Source organism: Misgurnus anguillicaudatus, chromosome 15 (assembly GCF_027580225.2).
Source record: "Misgurnus anguillicaudatus chromosome 15, ASM2758022v2, whole genome shotgun sequence".
In the NCBI taxonomy this organism is placed as follows: domain Eukaryota; kingdom Metazoa; phylum Chordata; class Actinopteri; order Cypriniformes; family Cobitidae; genus Misgurnus; species Misgurnus anguillicaudatus.
In genome coordinates, this window is record NC_073351.2 from 30,022,597 (window position 1) to 30,044,879 (window position 22,283).

General features: G+C 39.5%; 1 protein-coding gene across 1 annotated transcript in view; it reads right to left on the minus strand.

The window, feature by feature from the left end:
- The window catches only part of pclob (piccolo presynaptic cytomatrix protein b), a 92,790-nt gene that overhangs the window by 55,241 nt on the left and 15,266 nt on the right, over nt 1–22,283 (minus strand). Inside the window, 12 exon segments of the mRNA XM_055173711.2 lie at nt 9,833–10,906; nt 11,358–12,404; nt 12,517–13,141; nt 13,143–13,426; nt 13,574–14,410; nt 14,516–15,319; nt 15,482–16,273; nt 16,507–17,244; nt 17,399–18,817; nt 19,132–20,010; nt 20,174–21,094; nt 21,228–22,181. Coding sequence (XP_055029686.2) covers nt 9,833–10,906; nt 11,358–12,404; nt 12,517–13,141; nt 13,143–13,426; nt 13,574–14,410; nt 14,516–15,319; nt 15,482–16,273; nt 16,507–17,244; nt 17,399–18,817; nt 19,132–20,010; nt 20,174–21,094; nt 21,228–22,181 — 10,374 coding nt within the window.

Here is a 22,283-nt window from a genome sequence, read left to right on the forward strand (position 1 = left end):
AATTTGATATATGTTGAATAGTTTAATATACATCAACGACGTTTCATATTTTCTCAAATAAATGTATATTTTTCTAATTCCATATTTATTTTAATAAGTCAGAAACGTCTTCACTGTGTCCCACTGACAGGCGCGGTGGGTCCTCCGAAGGCTAGACCGCCTCATTTCAGTTCTCTTCGCGGACTTCAAAGGCTGCCACCTTTAAAGAATGAGTGCCTGCCTTCTGAGGTCGCATCCTTAGAAGGTCACAGCCCTTAAAATGGGACACAGCTAGTGAGTGAGTGCGGTCTCCGGTTGTTCCGAGCAACTGTAAACTTCTGTCAGCACAGCGCTCCTTCACAAACGTGTGGAGTGGGAGGTGGCCAAACGCGAGGTGAGGAAACTGTTTGAAAGAAAGCTTTGCAGTTCTTTTGAACTTGGGCTTTAATGTGTAAATTAATTGCAGTAAAGAGTTTACAAATCAAGAGAAGCACTCAGGGCAACTGCTGAGCAAATATGGCACAGAAGTCCGCTAATAAGGTTTATGAAGAAATTAAACATCCAGTGCACATAAATATGAACATAACATAAATATGTTGCAGATCATATGTTTTGTTAACCATAAATAAAACAACTGTAAGAAAACAACTGAGAAGTTATTTCAACATTGACACATTCAAAAACAGGCTAGTTGTGGGTTCAGTTAAATATGCAATGATTACCTCTAATCGGAAATTTGACTCTGACTCATACATATGCAAATCAGGAGAAGACAGATTTGCATCACAAGACCATCAGTGCACAAGGACAAATCTAAAGATTAATTAACAATAAAAGGAACCAATCATCCTCTATAGCATCTATGACATTCTGAAAGGATGTTCTCATCACTGCTATTTGTCAAGATTGCAATGCAGAGTGTCGATCACTACCAATAAAATAAGCCTGCATACTCCACTGCAGTTTTTAAAAGAATAAATACATTTGCATGGTACTAAAACCAGGAAGATTTCCCAAAAGTGCTCAATGGATGTGATAAATGCTTCATCCTTAATTCTGTGCAGATTTTTAATAGCAGAAAAAAGATGCCACTTTTAACGAAGGCATACTGTGTTTTATATTGTGCCAGAACATGGCTTTCATGTCATGGCATGGGTTTCACGACTCAAAACTCGATATCCTAAAAGAATTACAACGCAGAAATATTCTTTCAACAATTCAGATCACTCTGAAAACTGTATGACACTGTGATTACATTCATTTTACAAAGACCAGCCAGGAGAGACATTATACTCAAAGATCAATTACAACAGCTCAAGCATTTAGAAATTTCACATGTTGGCGCACCAGAATAATAAATCGACTCCATCATTCATTGGTGGGGGGTTCACATTTTGTATAGAAAAAATGGCTTTTACTGCAATACAGGGTTCAAGACTGATTAGAAACCAAAACAGTCCACTTCACTATAAATGAATTGGCTAATAACGTTTATTTATTTTCAAGCAGTCTTTAAAAGTTTCAGCACCCAATTCACTAAAGGAATTATGCAAATCGAGTAACGTTCTACGTACTCCAAAGGGATTCACTTTTAAATGCAATTTGCACAGTGAAATTTCCCACATTGCAGGCTGGTTTTAAGATAATGATGGCAAACTCATTTGCAGAAAGTATGCATGACTACAACTTATGTCTGGAAACATGTCCAGTTATACAGTAATCCTTCTTTACATCCTTTGTCATAATCACAATAGAAATTGTACATAAACATCTTTATTATGCTATATTAATAAAACTGAATTAAAATTACACATATCTACTTTAGGCAGTAACAGAAGAGCAATGCAATAATATATGATATCGTAGTTTGTATGGAAAGAAATTTGTTTTTGTATGTGTATTGTATTTGTAAAAATGTATTGACAAGAATAACGTAATACACAGAAATAGCGTTGTGCTGTACATCACTAAAAAAAACCCCACTAAGATCATAAAACATAACACTAAACACCATTTCAAAATGTTCACAGGTATTTAGCACTGCTAACATGAAAACCGCAGCAAAAATGTTCTGCTCTCTATTTCATCACCCGCAGTCTTCTGAGCTTCATAGGAATGCAGGAGGTAAACACGGTACATTAGCCAACATCATCACTTCCGACCTCACAGTGTTAGTACATGAAAGGAATGGCATATCAAGTACCACCAGCTATACTATAAAAAAACAAAAAGTTGTACTGGAGGCAACTGCAATTCTGAATTTGAATTCTTAAAGGCAGGGTGCATGATCTCTGAAAGCCAATGTTGACATTCGAAACCATCCCAACAAACACGCCCCCACCCCAACAGAATCTGGTAGGGGTGTCACAATTCTCCAAATCCTTGATTCGATTACATTTTCGATTTTTACTTTTTTTGAAAGCACAAAAAATGCTATGCCATTTTTAGACTAGACTTTTATTAAATATAATATCTGACCTTGAACCCGGAGATGCCCTGCCATGTTGGTCGTGCTGCCAGTGGAAAAATATAGTACACGCACATACCTGATAAAACTAAACTGCCTGTCAGATGAACATTTCTGTCAGTACTTTGCACCTTGTCATTTAAACGTGAGCAGGAGTGATGACGAGTTTATATGGAGGCAAACTAATATTATGTCCGAGTCCGCTGCTTGTGTTGTAAGTAAACTGCTGCACAGTGTTTTGTATATGCATATGTTCGAGTTTTATCTGATTTTTTTTAATGAAATAGGATCGCGCAACTTTTACACTCTTGCAAAATGAGACTGCGGAAATCAGCCGCTTTAGTTTTATTAATGAAAGGCTTAAAATCGAAATTGTGACACCCTCAGAATCTGGAACTTCTTTTGATAGACCCGCCACACACACGCAACCCAGGCAACGATGTCATGCCCCTTACTGCTGATTGGCTACAAGTGTGTTTTGGTTCTCGGCCCGACTACCTTTTCCAAAGTGTTTTTCAAAAATCATGCACCCCGTCAATTGTTGCGTGTAATCACACCAGGGTTTCCAGCATCACTTTGCAGTTCAGGCAACCCGCCTAAGCTGGGAAACCCTACCGCCTTAACTAGGTCATCCAAAAAAAGAATAATCGGAGAATAGAGTGGACGCGCCGCAAGTGGGCACGTGCACCACACGACCAAATGAGAGAAAGACGTGATCTGTCACTGTCTGGAGGATAACTAGTAGCCAGTTGATAAAACGTGCATGCACTCAACACGGGCGAAATGGTCCGTCAACTGTCTGGAGGATAGCCAATTAATAAAACGCGTGTCCGTGAGAACTGTAAGTGGACTTATGTTTTGGGTTTATTTAAGCCTGTTATTGTATTAGTCTATAGTTCTTGCAAATTTAAAGTAAGTTAGATGCTGATTTTTGTTGTTTGAGCACTCTTGCTCACGTTATTTATGTGCATTATTTACATGCTACAGTAGTTACACTTCTTTAAGATAATGTAATTAAAAGTGGGAAATAATCAGTTTATACAATTTTCGCGCTATCTATCATCGTTCGCCAGACGTTATACAAATCTGCTTCAGTTTGTGTTTATTAACCCTTTAGTTTCACTTCATCACACAGCCATTTTTGTTAAAGGTATCTGTTAAAAACATTTAAATAAAAATATTTTAATTTTCATCAAGCCCCGCTTGATGAAGCCCCGCACCTTTGATTGCCACGCCCTCAGCCACAAGCCACCACCTTAACTAACACATTTTCGGCGGGAAACCCTGCACACAAAGTAGGTTTCCTTAAAAATGTCTCATTAGAGCATTAAAGAGAAAGTTCACACAAAAATAAATATTCAGTCATGATTTAAGACTGAACTTTTAAACTAAAAGTTAAAAAAAATAAAATAAGCATTATAATTTGTCTCCAACACTGCTTCTCGGTAAGACATTTCAACACAATCAAATGCAATCCCATGTTACTCCTATTACATCTAATATCGCAATGATTACCTAATCAAATATGGTGTTGTTAGCATCTGACACAATGACCGAAGGCTGCATCATTAGCTGGTATTTCCTGTTGAATAAATGCATCCCTGTGACCGCCACAGCTGGTTCTGAATCAGCTGAGCCTGGCTACCCACCATGCGAAGTCTTCTTTAATTACAGACAAACGGCATAAACCAGCAGGCCCGGAGAGAGGACTCACATGGCCCTTGTTTTCTGTGATTAACCATAGAACAATAAACACCAAATCTCTAGCGATAAGAAACAACAAGCTTTACAGCATCTCAATGAGCCCACTCAAAGAGATACCTGCTCTTTTCATTTTTCAAATCTGTTAAATCACCTCGTCTTTAAATAGCCATTAAATTAATTAATTCAATACTTGAAATAAACACCAAGTCTCTGGCGATATAACACAACAAGCTTTACGGCACCTCAATGAGCCGACTGAAAGAGATACCTCCTCTTTTCATTTTGCTCAACACCTCATCTTTAAATAGCCATAAAATGAATTAATTCAATACTTGAAATAGTGCTCACAATGTTGAAGCTGGATCTACAGCAAATTGTTATGCTCTGGAGAACTGCATTCATTTTTAAGAGCTACTCGGGGTCTATCGCTCCCGTTCATTTGCTAAGGGCAGCAAATTCGCATTGCCAAAATCCATTAGGATAATAACACTTAGTATTCCACATGCAAATCTCCTAAAATGAGCATGCATGCTTGTGAATGCATACTAACAGCTGCTCAGTCAGACTATACAAAAGCATATTTGGTAGTGACGAGTTTACATGAAATTCATAAACCTTTCACATAGCCTTTCTGGTAAAAAAAAAACAATTCATTGTGAGCATCAGCCAGGATTTGTTTCATTTTGTCAGAATGCCCGTGCTACAAAGCGGGAACAGATTTGCATTTGAGTAATAAAATGAATTTATAGCCAAAGTTATATATTAGAGGTGCCGTGCCTCCCCGGCATTGCAGAGCTCCGTCTGACACTATTGATTCCTGGCAACTGCCTTTGGCAACGGTTGTGTAGCTGGCTAATATAGTGAGCTTTCAACCACCCCCGCAGCGGTACAGTATCAATAAATCAGGCCCATTGATAATAGAGAATCTTGACCTACTAATCTGTAATAAGCAGAGTGCTCGACACCGAAGGCTCACGGCCAAACCATTGCCGTTACAGAGAGAAAAGTAAAAGGATGTTTTCAAACGATTTCTTACTCGCATTCAAGTCTGCCTCAGCAAAATGTAAAATCGAGAGTGCAATTCATCTAGTTCGACTCTTATTGACAGTACATACAGAATATAAAAATAAAAAATAAAACACTGAGTGCTTCAGCAGACGCTTTGTTTCTGACTTAGTGGTGTTCATTTGACTGCTGTCATTGAAATAGCGAAACATGCAGGCACACGCTCGAGGCATTTATTGAGCTCAATGCTTTAAAAGCAACTAGAGAAAGAAAGAAGGAAAAAGGTTAGGTACATCTCTCTTTCTGTCTCGCTAGTCTCATCTCAGACTATTTATACCCTCAGCGTCTCCTCCAGGAAAGCTCTCCTTTGGACTTAGCAACAGTTGCCGTCTGCATTTCACAACATCTAAGACCTATTCCTGTAGCAGTCTGCGATTTTTGCTGCATTTGTGAATCGTATGCGTTAGGGTGTGTGCAAACTATAAATGTCATTAACAAGCGCAGGTGAAAGATTAAGAGAAGATAAAGTGTCTTGTAAATACATCTTACATAAAAGCCCAAATTAGATCTGTTCCAGTGCACTGCTTGCCTGCAGCATCCTTCCAAAACATCTTTTTGTGAAAAGAACTAAAAACAACAGCTCATCTCTGATCTTTTAATTTAAAAGAAATCACTTGACTGTGGCCTCTATCAGGTAGGTCAGGCTTTACAATTTGTGCTGGTTATACTATTAAATTAGTCCAGCGGGTTATCCGTGCCAATTCGAGTCCCAGTCTAATAAACATCATTTATTAGCAAGCACAACACACCTTAAACTCTTCTTCCATATGCTGAACACAATTCTAAAGCACACGGGGATGATCATATTACTGCTCATAAAGAATGCAGGGTACAAACAAAGTCAAAACACAACCACAATCAAACAGACAAAGAAGGCAAAAATTAACAAATAGGTAGAGACAGGCTGTGTTTGTGTGCAGTGACAATAGCCATGTTGTATGTCATCAGTGTATTGTTTTTTTTGTAAATGAAAGCCATGGAAAGACCAATCCCACAGAGAGGACACACACTGTTTGGGCACACCTGTGTAGTACCATAAAAAAACAACAACGAGGAAACACAGCAGACATTACCCACTTTTGCGCCAATACTGCATACACGGTAAAATATAAATGCACCGAACAATTTCTCATATGATTTCTTGAAATAATTCACAAAGTATGAAAAATACTGAAAATCTGCTCTCCAAACACTGAAAAAGCCTCAATAATAAAATTCTCATTATTAAATGGTTTGAGTTTCTGAAATACAACACATGACAGCCCATATTTACCATGTTTATGTCAATTAAAAGCACACAAGCAAAAATAAAGTCAAAACAAGCATGGAAAATAGTTATGTAAAACTAGTGATTGCTTTTGATGCAAGAAACCTTGATGAAACATTACAAGTAGCATACTTCAAAAGCAAAATATGATGTTGTATTTGCATTTATTCATATTTTTTATACAGAACCTGTAATTTAGACTTAAGAAGTCTCTTTTTGCACTGGCGAGAGCGTCAAAGTAGCATTCAAAAAGTACCATTCCCCTTGGTCAATGATGTCCCGACAATAGCTTTAGAAGATTTAAATCAAAAGCAATTTTTTGGCGCAACAGCACCAGATGTACGGTGTGAGCACACAAACAGTTAGAAATCATTAACATCTATGGTACCAGCTTTTAAACCCACGCCTGTAAACAGCTAATACATGACATGTACACAAACCTCCGCTTGAGAGGAATCCAGAGAATGCATTCGAGCGTCAGGGTGTCCACTACACCTTTTTTATAGCGGTGTAAGTAGGGCAGCCAGAGCTGTTATTGACGCTCTAGCCGGTGGCGGTGTGAATGCACAGTAAGGGTTTCACGATTGAAATTAAGTGACAACCTCGAAATTCGCATTGAAAAACGGAATCGTCGATGCTGCCACGCCCACATGTCACATCCGGTCGGCTTGCCAAGCGAAAAAAAAAAAAAACACACGTGTTGAGTGTTGCGAGTCAACCTCCTTTAACTTCGCTAGCTACAGCCAGTTAAAAGATAGCATGGCAGATGCAGGAGACACCACGCGAGCTGTTCTTTACATGGGAAACAAAAAAACAGCAAGCGCCTCCCGCTTTTAGCTGAACTCAATCACAGCATGGCACAGCAGAGCGGCGTCTGTGACAGGACCGGTCGTTTCTCTAAGCTGAGATCTGTTTGAGTTTCACAACAACTTATTTCAGTTGCTTAAGAGTTATGAAAACAGCATTTAAACATGACTTATTGGGGTATAGTCTTACAATCTCGTCTGACGGTAATAAAAGCGCGTTTTTTATGGTGCAAAGTACTGACAGGAATGTTCATCTGACAGGAAGTTTCGTTTGATCAGGTATGTGCGTGTACCATATTTTTCCACTGGCAGCACGACTAACATGGCAGGGCATCTCCGGGTTCAAGGTCAGATATTATATGTCATAAAAGTTTAGTCTAAAAATGGCATAGCAACCCGTTCTTTAAAAAAAAAGTAAAAATCGAGAATCGAATTGAACCATGACCTTAGAATCGTAAATGTACTGAATCGAGGATTTAGAGAATCGTGACACCCCTAGTTTATAGAAAATTAACTTAGAAACCAACCATATTTGAATCAACCATGGTTAATTTAAACCCAGTGGCTGGGTTCGCTCATATTTTACCCAACCACTGATTAAAAACAGCCCAGTATTTTTTTTTAAATGTGTATAACATCTAAAGGTGGATTGTGTCTGGACTGTATTTTCCCATTGACATCAGATACACAGGGTCATTTCTCTTGTGACAAGATGTCGGATCTTAGAGGTTAAAGGCATTTTACAAGAGGCTCAGTATGTCATTTCCAAAAGGGCAGAATGACAATGCAATGTCAAACATGATTTAGTGCATAAAATGCAAGGCTGTCTTTTACTAAGTGGGTCATTTTCAATGAAACTACCTTTCTACCAGAGGACAAACGAAATGTTATATATTCAAGATAGTGCTCTTTATGGTTAAGAGGGCTGAAGAGACACGCATCAATATCAAACCAAAAATCGGCGCTTTGACACCACAGGAACAATGTGTCCTTTTCGAGTAAAACTTTTTGCTCTTTCTTTTAAATTATCCATATATTGCCAGAAACATATACAGTACACCGATAGAAAAGCAATGCCCATATAGTCCATCTACTACTATTACCTTATCTTGCATTGAAAGATATGTTGTGTCTTACTGATCTTGTGATCTAACTGTAACTAAAAACCAAAAGACAATAAATCTACAATATGAGCCATGTCCTTCCTTGTGCTAAAACAGTAAAAGAAAATCACAACAAAATTCGAGTATCAACACACAACAGCTCAAAAGTATCCAGCGAACACAGATGGTAAGGGTCACAAACACAGGAAGTCACATTAGCATTAATGATAGACGGCTGCGTTTCAGACTGACATGCTGCTCATGTGGCTGTTAATGAACAGGACATGATCACACTGCAGATGGTGTGACAGACTTAGTCCATCAGTCCACTTGGACAAAGTTGAAATCTGACTACTTACGCCCCTACATTCACCACCTTCATATATTGGCATACCATGTTTTATACCAGCTTTCCAAACCTCTATACTATCACATAATGCTCTTGCACAACCCTCAATCTCTTGAACAGACTGGGCTGCAGGCTGTGGCTTTACAATCAGCCTGTTACATAATCACGCGTTTTGTTCAAACGCAGATATTTTTCTGCTTAGAGTCAGCATGTTTCAGCATTAGCATAAAACATAAATACCACTCATACCGATTATATACCTCCTCTGCACTTCATGCTTAATGTTTACTCAAGGTCTGGGCAGCTCACCAAATAAAAGTTGGTCCACATTTCCAATGCAAAGTACATTCATAAATTCAAATGTTTTTAAAAATGTCTTTTATTGCTCACAAACTGTGGTTTTGTATTACCATAGGGATGTAGTGCTTACTTTTAGTTTTCAAGATTCAGATCCACAATTTACTTAAAAACCCAGCATGGTTTTGTTGACAGCATCTACACTTGCTGTTATTGGATGAACCTGAAATAAAGCCAGTCAGTTATTGGCCCCCGCAGAACCCTAATGCCTTTATTGGCTCGTTTACTGCAATCTCAGCCCTTGTACAGTTTTAGTAAAATTACAATGATTTAGAAAGAGCCATCTGGAGAATGATTGAGCATTACAGAGGTTGAAGAATCCGCCAGCCCAGTCTGACAGACATCAAGTGATTAGTCACCAATAAGAGCCACAGTGCGACTTGAAAGACATCAACCAGAGGAATTTATTCTCTAGACACAATCAGACTGCATTCTTTGGAAACAAAGCCAGAGTTTGATGTATTTCACTAAGCTATTAAATTAAATTAAATCTTTACCAACCTCCATCAATACTTGCAATATCTGTCCTTATACTTCTAAGTGTTTATTTTTTAAAGTACTTTTGCATTCAATTGTAGTATTGGTAAAGAAAAAACATAAACTTCAAACATCAAATTTATAAGTAATCAAAAATTGAAGTACTGAAAAAAGGAACAAGATAGTTTTATAACTCTTAAAAAACAAAGCTTTAGCAATCTTTAAAAAAAATATATTATGATACATAGTATGACTTACCTCTGCAAGGTGGGGCATGGGGTTAAATCCACAAAGCTGACATACTACAATCTTGCATTCAGTGCAGGAGTTGTAATTTGGTGGATCCTTTGTGCCCATGTTAAGCTTTATGTTACACAATGGGCAAATGGATGCAGCTAACTGAGTTTTATTTTCAAAATGTTTTATTATTTTATCTTGCTTTGTTTCAGGTTTATCATTTTCCTCAGTCAAATTTGATACTTTGGCTTTATCGAGCTTCTCTGGTTTCTTCTCCTCTGGATTCTTTTCAATGGGCACTTTGATCTCTTTTGGAGGAGATGTCTTATTGTAGTCTTGTGTTGCAACAGATCCCTTGCGAGATGTTGGGGGTGTACCCTTGGTGGAACTTTGAGAAGTCACAGAGCCTTTGCGGGCAGTTGGTGTTGGTGAAGACTCACTGGAGCCTTTTCGAGAAGTTGGTGGAGTTTTTGAAGAGTCATCCTGAACTGCTGAGGAGATCAGAGTAGATGCTGAGCTAAATAATGAGGATCCAAAACCGAGGACTTTCCCAGAGACAGCAGAAACAGACTGTGGGGAAGGTGATCGAGATCTAGCTGTTTCGGTCAGGCCACCAAAACCGAAGAACTTCCCAGTGGTTGATTCAGATGGTTTAGAACTACCTAATCCAAACCCGAAGAAACTTGATTCCTGTTTTGGGGGTTCTGTTTGTGGACATGGAGCAGATTTTGCGGGAGAGGGTGTATCCTTGGTCGCAAGTGGTGGTGTTTCTGCAGGCTCTGGCTGTGGATTGTTTTTCTTAGGCAGTTCTTTATTTGATATAACTGATTGAGTTGCATTAGCATCTGGAAATGACTCTTGTTGTGGGCCTGGAACTAATACATCTTCATTTATATTTTTAGTAGGAGACACTTTCTTTTCGGCAGCTGCAGTGTTGGACTGCTCATCAGGATTATGCTCAACTGTAGGTACTTTGTCAATTTTGGATGGAGTTTGGTAGTCCTTCACTAAGGGAAACGACTGTGTATTTTCAGATGTGTTTGTTCCTGTCTGTGCTCGCTTTACCTGGCAATTCAAGCAGAGCCACTCCTTAACCTACAAAGATTTTAGATTAAACATTTTTAGAGCAATGTTAAGAAAATATATCCTCCAGTTTACCGTCTTTAGTAAAACTTATTACTAAAGGCACATTTTTGATATGATCATTAATATATGAAGTTACCTTAAGGGACCACTTATATTTATGTCTTTAATGCTGGTTAAAGATTTTAACACCTATGGAGAATACACTGGGTTATAGATAAATACATTCTCCTGAATACTGCATTGTATACGCTGCTATTTGCTAATAGAAACAACAAGTTTAAATGTATTTAATTCATAAAGTAGTTAACATACAAACAAAAATATCTCTGCCTTCTTTAACTATAATACATTGCTAATGATACCAATGTGGGTACTCTAACTTCTTTGAATAAAAGTTAATGAAATAAAGAACATTAAAGATAGATCTTTAAAAAATGGTGAAAGATGGTGAATATCTTACCTCTGTTTGATGAGGCATTGGATTAAATCCACATTGGCTGCACACAGTAACCTTGCATTCAGTGCACATGTTCAAATTCTTGGCATCTTTTGAACCAAGGTTAAGTTCCACTTTGCATAGCGGACAGCTCTTTTGAACAGGCTTTTGAGGTAATTGGGGTGCTGAGACTGGCTTAATTTCTGGTTTTCCCTCATCATGCTTTTGTGCTGCTTGTGGTTTGATTTCTCCCACTGATGAAACTATAGTATCTGGTGCTATTGTAGATCCCTTGCGAGAAGTGGGTGGTGTAGTTTTCACTGTTGTCTGTGAAACAGCAGAACCCTTTCGAGAAGTTGGTGGTGTGGTGGAAGACTCATCCTGAACAGCTGATGAGATCAGATTAGATGCTGAGCTAAATATTGAGGATCCAAAGCCTAGCACCTTTCCAGAGACAGCAGAAACAGTTTGTGGTGAGGGTGAGCGCGATCTAGCTGTTTCAGTAAGACCACCAAAGCCAAAACGCTTCCCAGTGGTAGACTCAGATGGCTTAGAAGTAGGTTGAGGTTTAGGACCACCAAACCCAAATCCAAAGAAACTTGATTCCTGTTTTGGAGGTTCTGGTTGTGGAGGTGAATTAGATTTGCTAGAAGACTTTTCAAGCTCTACCTCTTTATTTGGATCTTTTGGATTTGATATTTCTTTTTTCTCAGAAGATGCAGGTTGTGGCTTAATGATGCTCTCTACCAGTTTTGGGGAAGCTAAACTTGGTTCCTTCTGAATATCCTCTGAAACAGGAGTCCCTTTTTCATTGATGATTTTAGCTTGAACTTCATTTTGTTTAGGTATTTTTGTCTCAGGCTGGACTTGATTAACATCTTTCTTTTGGGTTTCAATAACATCAGGAGCTACTTTGGTTGAAACTAATGATGGTCCCACTGTTATTAGAGGTGGTGCTGACACAGTGACATTTTCAGGTTGTTCATTGGACTTTAATTTGGCAGGCCCTTGTTGTCCCATTCCATTTAAGGCTCGCTGTGTTTGACAGTTCAGGCAAAGCCATTCGTTAACCTGTAATAAAAGTTCAATTATTTAATTCTTTATAACAATAAAAATATTTTATTTGTTTGGAATAAAGATATATTGTTTGGAAAAATTTTGTAAAAATAATCCATTCGTTAACCTCTGTCTGATGGGGCGTTGGGTTGAATCCACAAAGATTACAGACCACGTTCTTGCACTCAGTGCAGGTACTGTAGTTGCTAATGTCTTGTGAACCCACATTAAGATCCACTTTGCAAAGAGGACATGCTTTGGTTGGTGCTTTAGTAGCTGTCCAAGCTTCTGATGTTGATGTAGTCTGTTGCATTTCCTTTTCAGCTAGTTTGTCCTCCTTTGGTTTGTCTGTTACAGATATTTTTGAGTCATCAGTATGTGGAAGTTTTGGAGAGGTCTGGTGGGCAAAAGATCCTTTGCGAGAGGCAGGTGGTGTTGGTGTAGTCTTAACTGAAGTTTGGGAAACTATAGAGTCCCTACGAGAAGCTGGTGGTGTTGTAGTCTTGACCGAAGTTTCAGAAATTGTGGAAGCTTTACGGGAACTTGGAGGAGTTGTTGAGGACTCATCTTGAACCGCCGAGGAGATTAGACTGGATGCAGAGTTCAAGATGGAGGATCCAAAGCCAAAAACCTTCCCTGAAACAGCAGTCACAGAAGGCTGAGGTGACCCAGATCGAGGGCCACCAAAACCAAGGCTAAACAAACCTGATTCTTCATTGGAAGGTTTATGTTTTTTTTGGTACAGCAGATATTGTAGGAGATGCATCACGTTGTGCCATTTCAGTGGGTTTTGTTGTAACTGTAGTGGTATGTTGAGAAGATTTTTGTCCTGGATTATCTCCAGCAGCTATTGTCTTGTCTTTCTCAATGACATTCAGTTTCCCTTGGGAAGAAACAGGAACTGGAGTAGGAATGGGAGCCTCCTTCTTTTGCTGAATTGTTGGTGGTGGTTCTTTGTTAACTAATGGCCCTGGTTCGGCAGAAGTAGATACTGGAGCTCTCTTCATCTGGCAGTTTAAACATAGCCATTCCTTGACCTGCACAATTGGAATCACAATTGGTAATTAAAATAGTATTATTAACTTAAAATGTGAAAATGTTAGATTGTAGAAAAGCATGTCTAGAACAAATTAGTGTGCAATCTACACAGATACAATTTACTAAAATAAAATAAGTCTCCTTACCTCTGTTTGATGTGGCATGGGATTAAATCCACAACAATTGCAGACAGTATTCTTGCAATCAGAGCAAGTATTGTAATTTTGTGGATCGCTCTTTAAGTCCACCTTGCAGATAGGACAGGCTTTCAATGGCTCTGGGACTGATTTGATGCTTTTCACATCAGCGACTGGTACCTTGGGCATTTCATCTTGTGATTTTGTTTCATCTGTGATTTCCTGCATTTTCTTTTCATCTGGTTTCTGTGCAGCAGTACGCTTGGCCTCTTCTGTATGTGTAATTTTTTGTGAGGTTTGTAAAGCTTCTGAACCTTTTCTTGAAGTAGGTGGTGTTGGGGTTGTCTTAACAGAACTCTGTGAGACAGTGGATCCCTTACGAGAACTTGGTGGTGTTTTGGTGGATGAATCCTCCTGAACAGCTGAAGAGATCAGATTAGATGCTGAGCTGAGGAAGGAGGACCCAAAACCTAAAACTTTCCCAGAGACAGTAGATTGAGGAGAAGGAGACCGAGATCGAGCCCCACCAAAACCAAAGCCAAAGAAACCTGACTCTTCCTTAATCTGTTCACCTTTAGGTGGTGCACCTGATTTAAAAGGAGACACATCACTATTAGACTTCTGAGCATTTGCCGTTGTTTGAGTAAGCATGGGTGTTTTGGTCTCTGATGAAGGTTTCTTGTCCTGCTCTGTATGAACACTTGGATTCTTTTCAGAAGGTGGAATTGGAGTTTCTTTCTTTTGTGGAGATGCTGGAGGGGGCTTGTTAGATTGTGGTGGATGCTGAGCAGGGGGAGGCTCTGACACTTTCTGTATTTGGCAGGTCAAACATAGCCACTCTTCTACCTGTTGATCAACCATAAAAAAATAAACCCAACCATCTTGTTAATTTCAAACTTAGACAATAATATTTTGGATGTAAATATATACAAGTAAAACACACTGATTTACCTCAGTTTGATGTGGATTGAATCCACATAGATTGCAAACAATTATTTTGCAGGAAGTGCAGGAGCTGTAGTTCTTTGGGTCATTCTTGAGGACTTCTTTGCAGAGTGGACAGGCTTTTGGAGGCTCATATGAAGCATGTGGAAGTTTGGCCAACTGAGGATCTATGGTTTTCTCCACTGGCCTGTTTTGTTCTTGAGGTGGTGCTGTAAGTGGCTTTGGTTCTCCTGCAGGAGCTTTTTGTTTAGAGTCCTGGGGAGCTAATGACACTTTTCTAGAAGTAGGTGGTGTTAACACGTGCTTCTCTGAAGTCTGGGAAACTGTGGATCCCTTTCTAGATGTTTCTGGAGTTTTGATGGATGACTCATCTTGAACAGCCGAGGAAATCAGATTAGATGCTGAGCTGAGGAAGGAGGACCCAAAACCTAAAACTTTCTCAGAAACAGCAGGTTGAGGAGAAGGAGACCGAGATCGAGCACCACCAAAACCAAAGCCAAAGAAACTTGACTCTTCTTTGGTTTGTACACCTTTGGGTGGTGGAGCAGATTTGGAAGGAGAAGCATCACCTTTAGACATTTGAACTTTTGGAGATGTTGGAGCCATTGTGGGTTTTTTGGTTGACACCGGGGGTTTCTTATCCTTCTCAGCAAGAACATTTGCACTCTTCTCTGGAGAGGGTGGAAATTGAGAATCTTTCTTATGTGGAGATGCTGGTGGAGGAATTTTGTCAGACTGTGGTTGAGGATTACATGGGGGAGGCCCTGGCATTTTCTGCATCTGGCAAGTCAAACATAGCCACTCCTTCACCTATAGATCATAAGAGAGTGAAACATTTGTTTAAAATTAACACGAAAAGGTGGAATCTGCAACAAAAAAGCACACTGTATTTTCAATGACACATTCTACAGTGAACCATATCGGTTTGCCAAACTTGAGCTTTACATATATAAATTTAAAGTCTTTGCTCACCTCAGTTTGATGTGGATTGGGATTAAATCCACACAAATTACAAAATTTGCTTTTGCAAGAAGTGCAAGAGTTATAGTTTTGTGGATTCTCCTTAAGGTTCTCTTTACAGAGTGGGCAATTTTTCAAAGGTTCCTCTTTCACTGGTGCTTGTGGTGGTTTAACTGTTTGAGGATCTGATGTTTTCTCAGCTGAGATTAGGTTTGTAACTGTCTTTGTTGGTGAGGCCGTCTTTGATTCTGGTTTTAAGTCCTGAGTAGTTACTGATCCTTTTCGAGAGGTTGGTGGTGTTGGCATGATCTTATTCGATGTCTGGGAGCAAGTAGATCCCTTGCGAGATGTTGGTGGAGTTTTCGAAGTTTCATCCTGGACAGCTGAGGATATTAGACTCTGAGCAGAGCTGAGGAAGGAGGAACCAAAACCTAGAACCTTATCAGAAACAGCAGAAACAGCTGGCTGGGGAGATGGTGACCTTGAACGACGAGAATCCTCTTTAGAAGGATTAGATGGCTGATCAGATTTGGCATCTGTTTTATACATTTGGGTCTCTAATTTGTTAGAAGCAATTAAAGGTGGTTTGGAATCTGACAGATTGGATTTGCCTTCTTGTTTCCCAGAGGCAGCCAGATTCTGGTTTTCTGTTAGAACACCTGGCTTACCCTGTGAAGGAATTGGAGGGGCTTGTTTTTGTGGTAATGCAGGTGTAGGTATTTTGGTTGCCTGAGGCCCAGCCTGCAAGTGGGGAGGTTCGGGAGCTCTTTGCATCTGGCAGTTCAAACACAACCATTCACTTGCCTGCAGGATTATAAAAATGGTTCACTATACAATTTCCAGACAAATAAAAACCAGCTGTATTTTCAGAATGTAAAGGTTTTCAAAGAGGTTTACTAACAACCAAAAAAGGATTACCTTTTTAAAAGTATTGCAAAAAGACTAAGACTGAATTTTAAAATTTTGTTTTCATGTTAAGATAACCAAAAGGCATAATACACTGCACAGTTATAGAAAGATACAGAACATTTTCTTGCCTCAGTTTGATGTGGCATTGGGTTGAATCCGCAAAGATTGCAGACAGTGCTCTTGCAAGAGGTACAGGTGTAGTAATTTGGAGGATTTTTAAATATGTCTGCCTTACAAAGTGGACAGGTTTTTGGAGGCTCAGATTTCTGCTCATCCTCTTTTGGTAAAACATTTCCCTGAACTATCATCATCTCTGGCTTCTTTTCTTTCTGTTTCTCAGAATTCAAACCCTGTATATGTGGCAAATCAGCAGATCTTTTCTCAGAAGTAGATGGTGCTAATGTAGTCTTCACAGAAGTTTGAGAAGCTGTTGACATCTCCTGAGTGGCTAGTCGTGTTGTGGAGGATTCATCTTGCACAGCAGTGGAGATAAGATTGGTTGCTGAACTCAGTAGAGAAGAACCAAAGCCTAGGACCTTTCCAGAAACATTGGAAACAACAGGTTGGGGAGATGGTGACCTAGAACGTCCAAAACCAAAAAAGCCAGCCTCTTCTTTGTTGGACCCAGTCTTCGTTGGTGTAGATTTTGCAGATATAATATTATCCTGCTGCTGAGGGGACTTCTGTGTTGGTGGAACTGCACTTGGCTTTTTAGACCCTGGTGTCACAGCTGCAGAAAATGTCTGATCCTTTTCTGTGGCTGTTGAGCCAAGTGTCTTTTTCTGCTGTGATGCTGGGAGAGGTACTTTGTTAGCTTCAACCTGAGCTCTTTGCATCTGGCAGTTCAAACACAGCCACTGCTTTTTCTGAAAGATTATTAAAATAACCAGTTTTAGATTAAGGAGAAACTTATTAATAGTTTAAAATGAAGAGCACAGAAACATTTTAAACACCTAAACAGTAGTGCATCATGTTAATAAAATATTTTTTTAAACTAGCAAGGCAAAACAGGTTGCTTACCTCTGCCTGATTGGGCATGGGGTTAAAGCCACAAAGATTACACACAGTATTTTTGCACTCAGTACAAGTATCATAATTGGGAGGATCCTTCTTCAAATCGACCATACATAGTGGACAGGTTTCGGGAAGGGATTTTGTAGACTCTGTCTTTGTTGCTTTAGGTGGCGTATCTTTTATAACTAATGGAGTGGTTGGTTGAGTCTGACTGACTTCAGATTTTTTATCTTCTGTTTTTACCTTTTCTTGTATATTTACAGGATGTACTGTTTTGTCATCTGAAAACTGTGTTTTAGGAGAGACCTCAATAGCTTTGGATTCCTTTCGAGAAGTAAGAGGTGTGTTTGTCTTGATGGATGTCTGAGAAATTACAGATCCTTTCCGTGAGGAAGGTGGGGTAGTGATCTTGTCTGACGTCTGAGAAACTGATGAGCCTTTACGAGAAGGTGGTGGAGAAGACTTAGAAGATAACTGAGAGGATACTGAACCTTTGCGGGAAGTAGGTGGTGTTGTAGTAGTTTCGCCCGGAGCTGTTGAGATGAGATTACTTGCTGAGCTAAAAATAGAAGACCCAAATCCTAAAACTTTGCCAGAAACAGCGGACGCAGTAGGAAGATGTAAGGGAGACTGAGATGTACCAAATCCAAAAAAGCCAGACTCTTCATGAGATTCAGATGAAACATGAGCAGCTCCATCTTGCTTGCTTTGATCTTCTTTAACACCCACATTTTTAATAAGTTGATCTGTTGTACTTCCTTTGACTTGTCTTTCAACAGTTGTTTCTTCTTTCTTCTCTGCAAATTCAAATTCAGGTTTTGTCTCATTTGTATATTGAATGCCTTTAGTGTTCAGTGCAGCCTCTGAAACATTCTGTGAGGTTGGATGAGTTGTTTTGACAGATGTCTGTGAAACTGCAGAACCTTTGCGAGAAGTTGGTGGTGTCTTATCGGACATTTGAGACACCACTGAAGCCTTGCGAGAACCAGATGGTGTTATAGAGGATTCATCTTGAACAGCTGATGAAATTAGATTGGATGCTGAGTTTATAATGGAGGAGCCAAATCCTAGAACCTTCCCTGAAACAGCAGAGCCAGCAGGAGATGGTGATCGAGATCTAGCTCCACCAAAACCAAACCCGAAAAAAGCAGATTTGTTTTGGGGCTCTGTTTTTTGAGATTCTGAAATTGCAACCTGATGAGGTTGTATCATTTCTTTTTCAGTTGGTTGATCAGTTTTTGTTAAAGTTTGCTTGTTGTTTTCCTGTTCTGCTTCTGATTTCCTTTGAATAGACGCTGGCTTTTTCTGTGAAGTGTACAGATTATTTATTTCAGGTGGTGCAACTTCCTTAGTTGGTGGTTGAGGATGCAAAGGGGTAGGTTCTGGAGGTTTCTGCATCTGACAGGCCAAACAAAGCCATTTTACCTGTAGTTTGTAAACAAAATAAAATTTAGCAACCAAAATACTATGTAAAATGCTATTCAGTTTATATACATTTGCAATGTTTTATGTTGGTCTATAAATTTAATTCAATGAAACACATGCCATGACCTTTTACGAAAAAAAAAGTGTCAAGCTTTTTCTCTTAAAATAAAACTTTTATGTTCAAATAATATGTGCAACTACAAATTTTCAATTGTCAATATTATCATTAAATCATTTTATTAACAAACCAAATAAACAACCAACTACAATAAAAACTTTAAAAGAAATAATTTAATACAATTATATTTTCCTACCTTACTTTCATGTGGCGTAGGGTTGAACCCACACAAGTTACATACAGTATTTTTGCATTCAGTGCAGATGTTGTATTGATCTCTCTTAAGGTCTTCTTTGCAAAGTGGACATAATTTGTGGAGAGGTTCAGACAAAGCCTTTGGTGTCACTAATTTATCATCTTTCACATTATTTGATAACTCCTTAGTCTGCTGAATTAATGGCTTGTTCTCTAGTTTCTTTTCATCTTGTTTCTGTGAAATTGATGGTTTAGTATCTTTAGTAGGTTGGGCTTTTTGGGAATCGTATATGGCCTCAGAACCCTTTCGAGAACTTGGTGGTGTTGCGTTGCTTTTGACTGACACTGAAGAGCCTTTACGTGAGCTTGCCGGAGATGTGGTTTCAGAAATTGATGAACCTTTGCGGGAGGTTGGTGGTGCTGTGGAAGGTTCATCCTGAATAGCTGATGATATTAGATTAGAGGCCGTGCTAAGGAAAGAAGAGCCAAAGCCTAAAACTTTCCCAGACACAGCAGAAACTGGAGGCTGAGGTGAAGGAGATCTGGATCGAGCCCCACCAAAGCCAAAACCAAAAAATCCAGACTCATCTTGAGGATGTTCAGCTTTTGGTGGTGGTGCTGGTTCTTTTTCTTGAGGCCTACCAGACTTCATCTGCTGACTGGACTGTTTTGTTGGAGTGTCAGTGGGTTCCTTTTTACCTAAAGCAGTTTTCTGACCAGTGTTAGTGGCATCATCTGGATTTTCTTTCTTTTGTAGAGACACTGGAGGTGCCTCCTTTTTGGGGACAGGTGGTACTTTCTTTGCTTGTTCTTGAGGCTCTACATGAGAAGATGTGGATGCTCGTTGCATCTGACAGGTCAAGCAAAGCCATTCCTTTACCTGCAAAAAATCAGATTTTTTGACAAATCTTAGATACAGAGATTTTCATAATGTCCCTGTTGACATCTGCATTTAGAGAACAAACTTAGTACTAAAGATAATAAAGTTTTATCTGTTAAAAGTAAACCAAGCAGTCTGAAAATACCAAACATAATTATCTTACCTCAGTCTTATGAGGAGTAGGATTGAACCCACAGAGGTTACATACAATAGCCTTGCATTCAGTACAGGTGTTAAAGTTAGGAGGATCATTCTTGAGCTCTACCTTGCAAAGTGGGCATTCTTTAGGGACAGATTTGGGTGACTTAGCATTTGTTCTTGGCTGTGACGGTGAAGTATCCACCGTTGTATCTGCAGTTGGTGGTTTAAAAGGTTGAGTTGGGACAGTTTGCTTGCCCTCCATTAGTTTATGAGAAAGTGGTTTACTTTCTGGAGCCTGCAGCACACTTGTAGAGCCCTGAAGTGCTGTAGATGGTTGTAGCGTGCCTGTTGATAGTACAGCCGTGGTTTTGAGAGAGGTCTGTGAAACCGATGAACCTTTACGAGATGAGGGTGGTGTTGTAGACTTTACAGATGTCTGGGAAACTGCTGATCCTTTACGAGGTGTTGGCGGTGTTTTGGAGGATTCGTCCTGGACTACAGACGATATGAGACTAGATGCTGAACTGAAGAAAGAAGAACCAAAGCCTAGAGCCTTCTCAGGGACAGCAGGTTGAGGAGAAGGTGATCGAGATCGAGCACCACCAAAACCGAAGCCAAAGAAGCTTGACTCTTCTTTAGAAGGCTCTGATTTTGTTGTGGCTTCAGTTTTGTCTGATGTTCTGGTATCTTTTGGCAATTGTTTTTGAGGCTTTGAAGTGTCTTGCTGTGGAGGGTGTTTTTCCATTTGAGACTTCTGTGCTGTTGAAGTTGCAGTGGTCTTGTCCATGGCAGTTGTTGATGTATTTTCAGTTTTACCTGCTTTTTGTCGAATTGGAGATATTTTGTTTTGTTGTGAGACCATATTAACCTGCACCTGGGGGTTTGGGGTTGATGGTACTGGGGCCCTCTTTATTTGACAATTCAAACAAAGCCATTCCTTCACCTGTATGACCAATACAGAGCAACACAAGATTAGCATACATGCCTTTTTCTGAATCTAAATCTAAAATTGTTTTTTTTTCATACGGTGCAAAAAAATAATGAAAATAATTTAATCTAATGTAATCAACTCTTACCTCTTTTTGATGAGGCATGGGGTTAAATCCACAAAGATTACACACAGTGTTTTTGCAATCAGTGCAGGTGCTAAAGTTTGGAGGATCAGAGATAATAGTTGTCTTGCAAAGTGGACAAGTTTTGGGAAGTGGCAGGGTTTTGTCATTTGTAGACAGTAGTGATTGGTTTATTTTTGCTTGCACAGATGACTTATTTGCTAACTGAGGTGACTCGCTGATCTTTTTCTCGTCTTTCTGTGCAGTAGGTTGTGTTGTGTCCCCAGTGAGTTTGTCTCTGGATGTAGCCAAAGTCTTGACTGCTGGATTTGTGGTCTGAGGAACAGCAGAGCCCCTTTGGGGTGTAGGAGGTGGTGTGTTTTGCTGTGAGCTGTCTTTGCGAGATGTTGGTGGTGTTTTAGAGTCCTGCAAAGCTACTGATCCTTTTCGAGAAGTGGGTGGTGTTAGCATTGAGGTTTGGGAAACTGTAGATCCCTTGCGAGATGTTGGTGGGGCATTGGAAGTTTCATCCTGCACAGTAGATGATATTAAACTAGATGCTGAACTGAGGAAGGAGGATCCAAAGCCCAAAACCTTTCCAGAAACAGAAGACACAGCAGGCTGAGGAGAAGGAGACCTTGACCTAGCACCACCAAAACCAAAGAATCCAGACTCTTCCTTAGGTGACTTTCCAGGAGCTTCAGATTTGGTTTCAGTATTTTGCTGAGCTTTATGCTTTGGCAGGGAGCCATTTGGTGCCTTGGTTTGTTGCTCCTGTAATTTCTGAGAAGGGTCAATCTTCTTGTCTGTCTTTTTCAAATCTGAAGAATCTTTCTTCTGCATTGAGGGTGAACCCAGTGGTTGAGTAACAGGGATTTTGTTTAGCTGTGCTGATATTTCCATCTTTGGAGATCCTGGTGGTTCCATTCCTCTGAGAGCTCTCTGAGTCTGACAGTTCAGACAAAGCCACTCTTTCAACTAAAAATAAGCAAAAAGGGTAAAGAGAGGATATAGTCAAAACAATGATCATTTATGTGCATATACTAAAAAAAGGCAATACATTCAATGTGCAAACCCTTT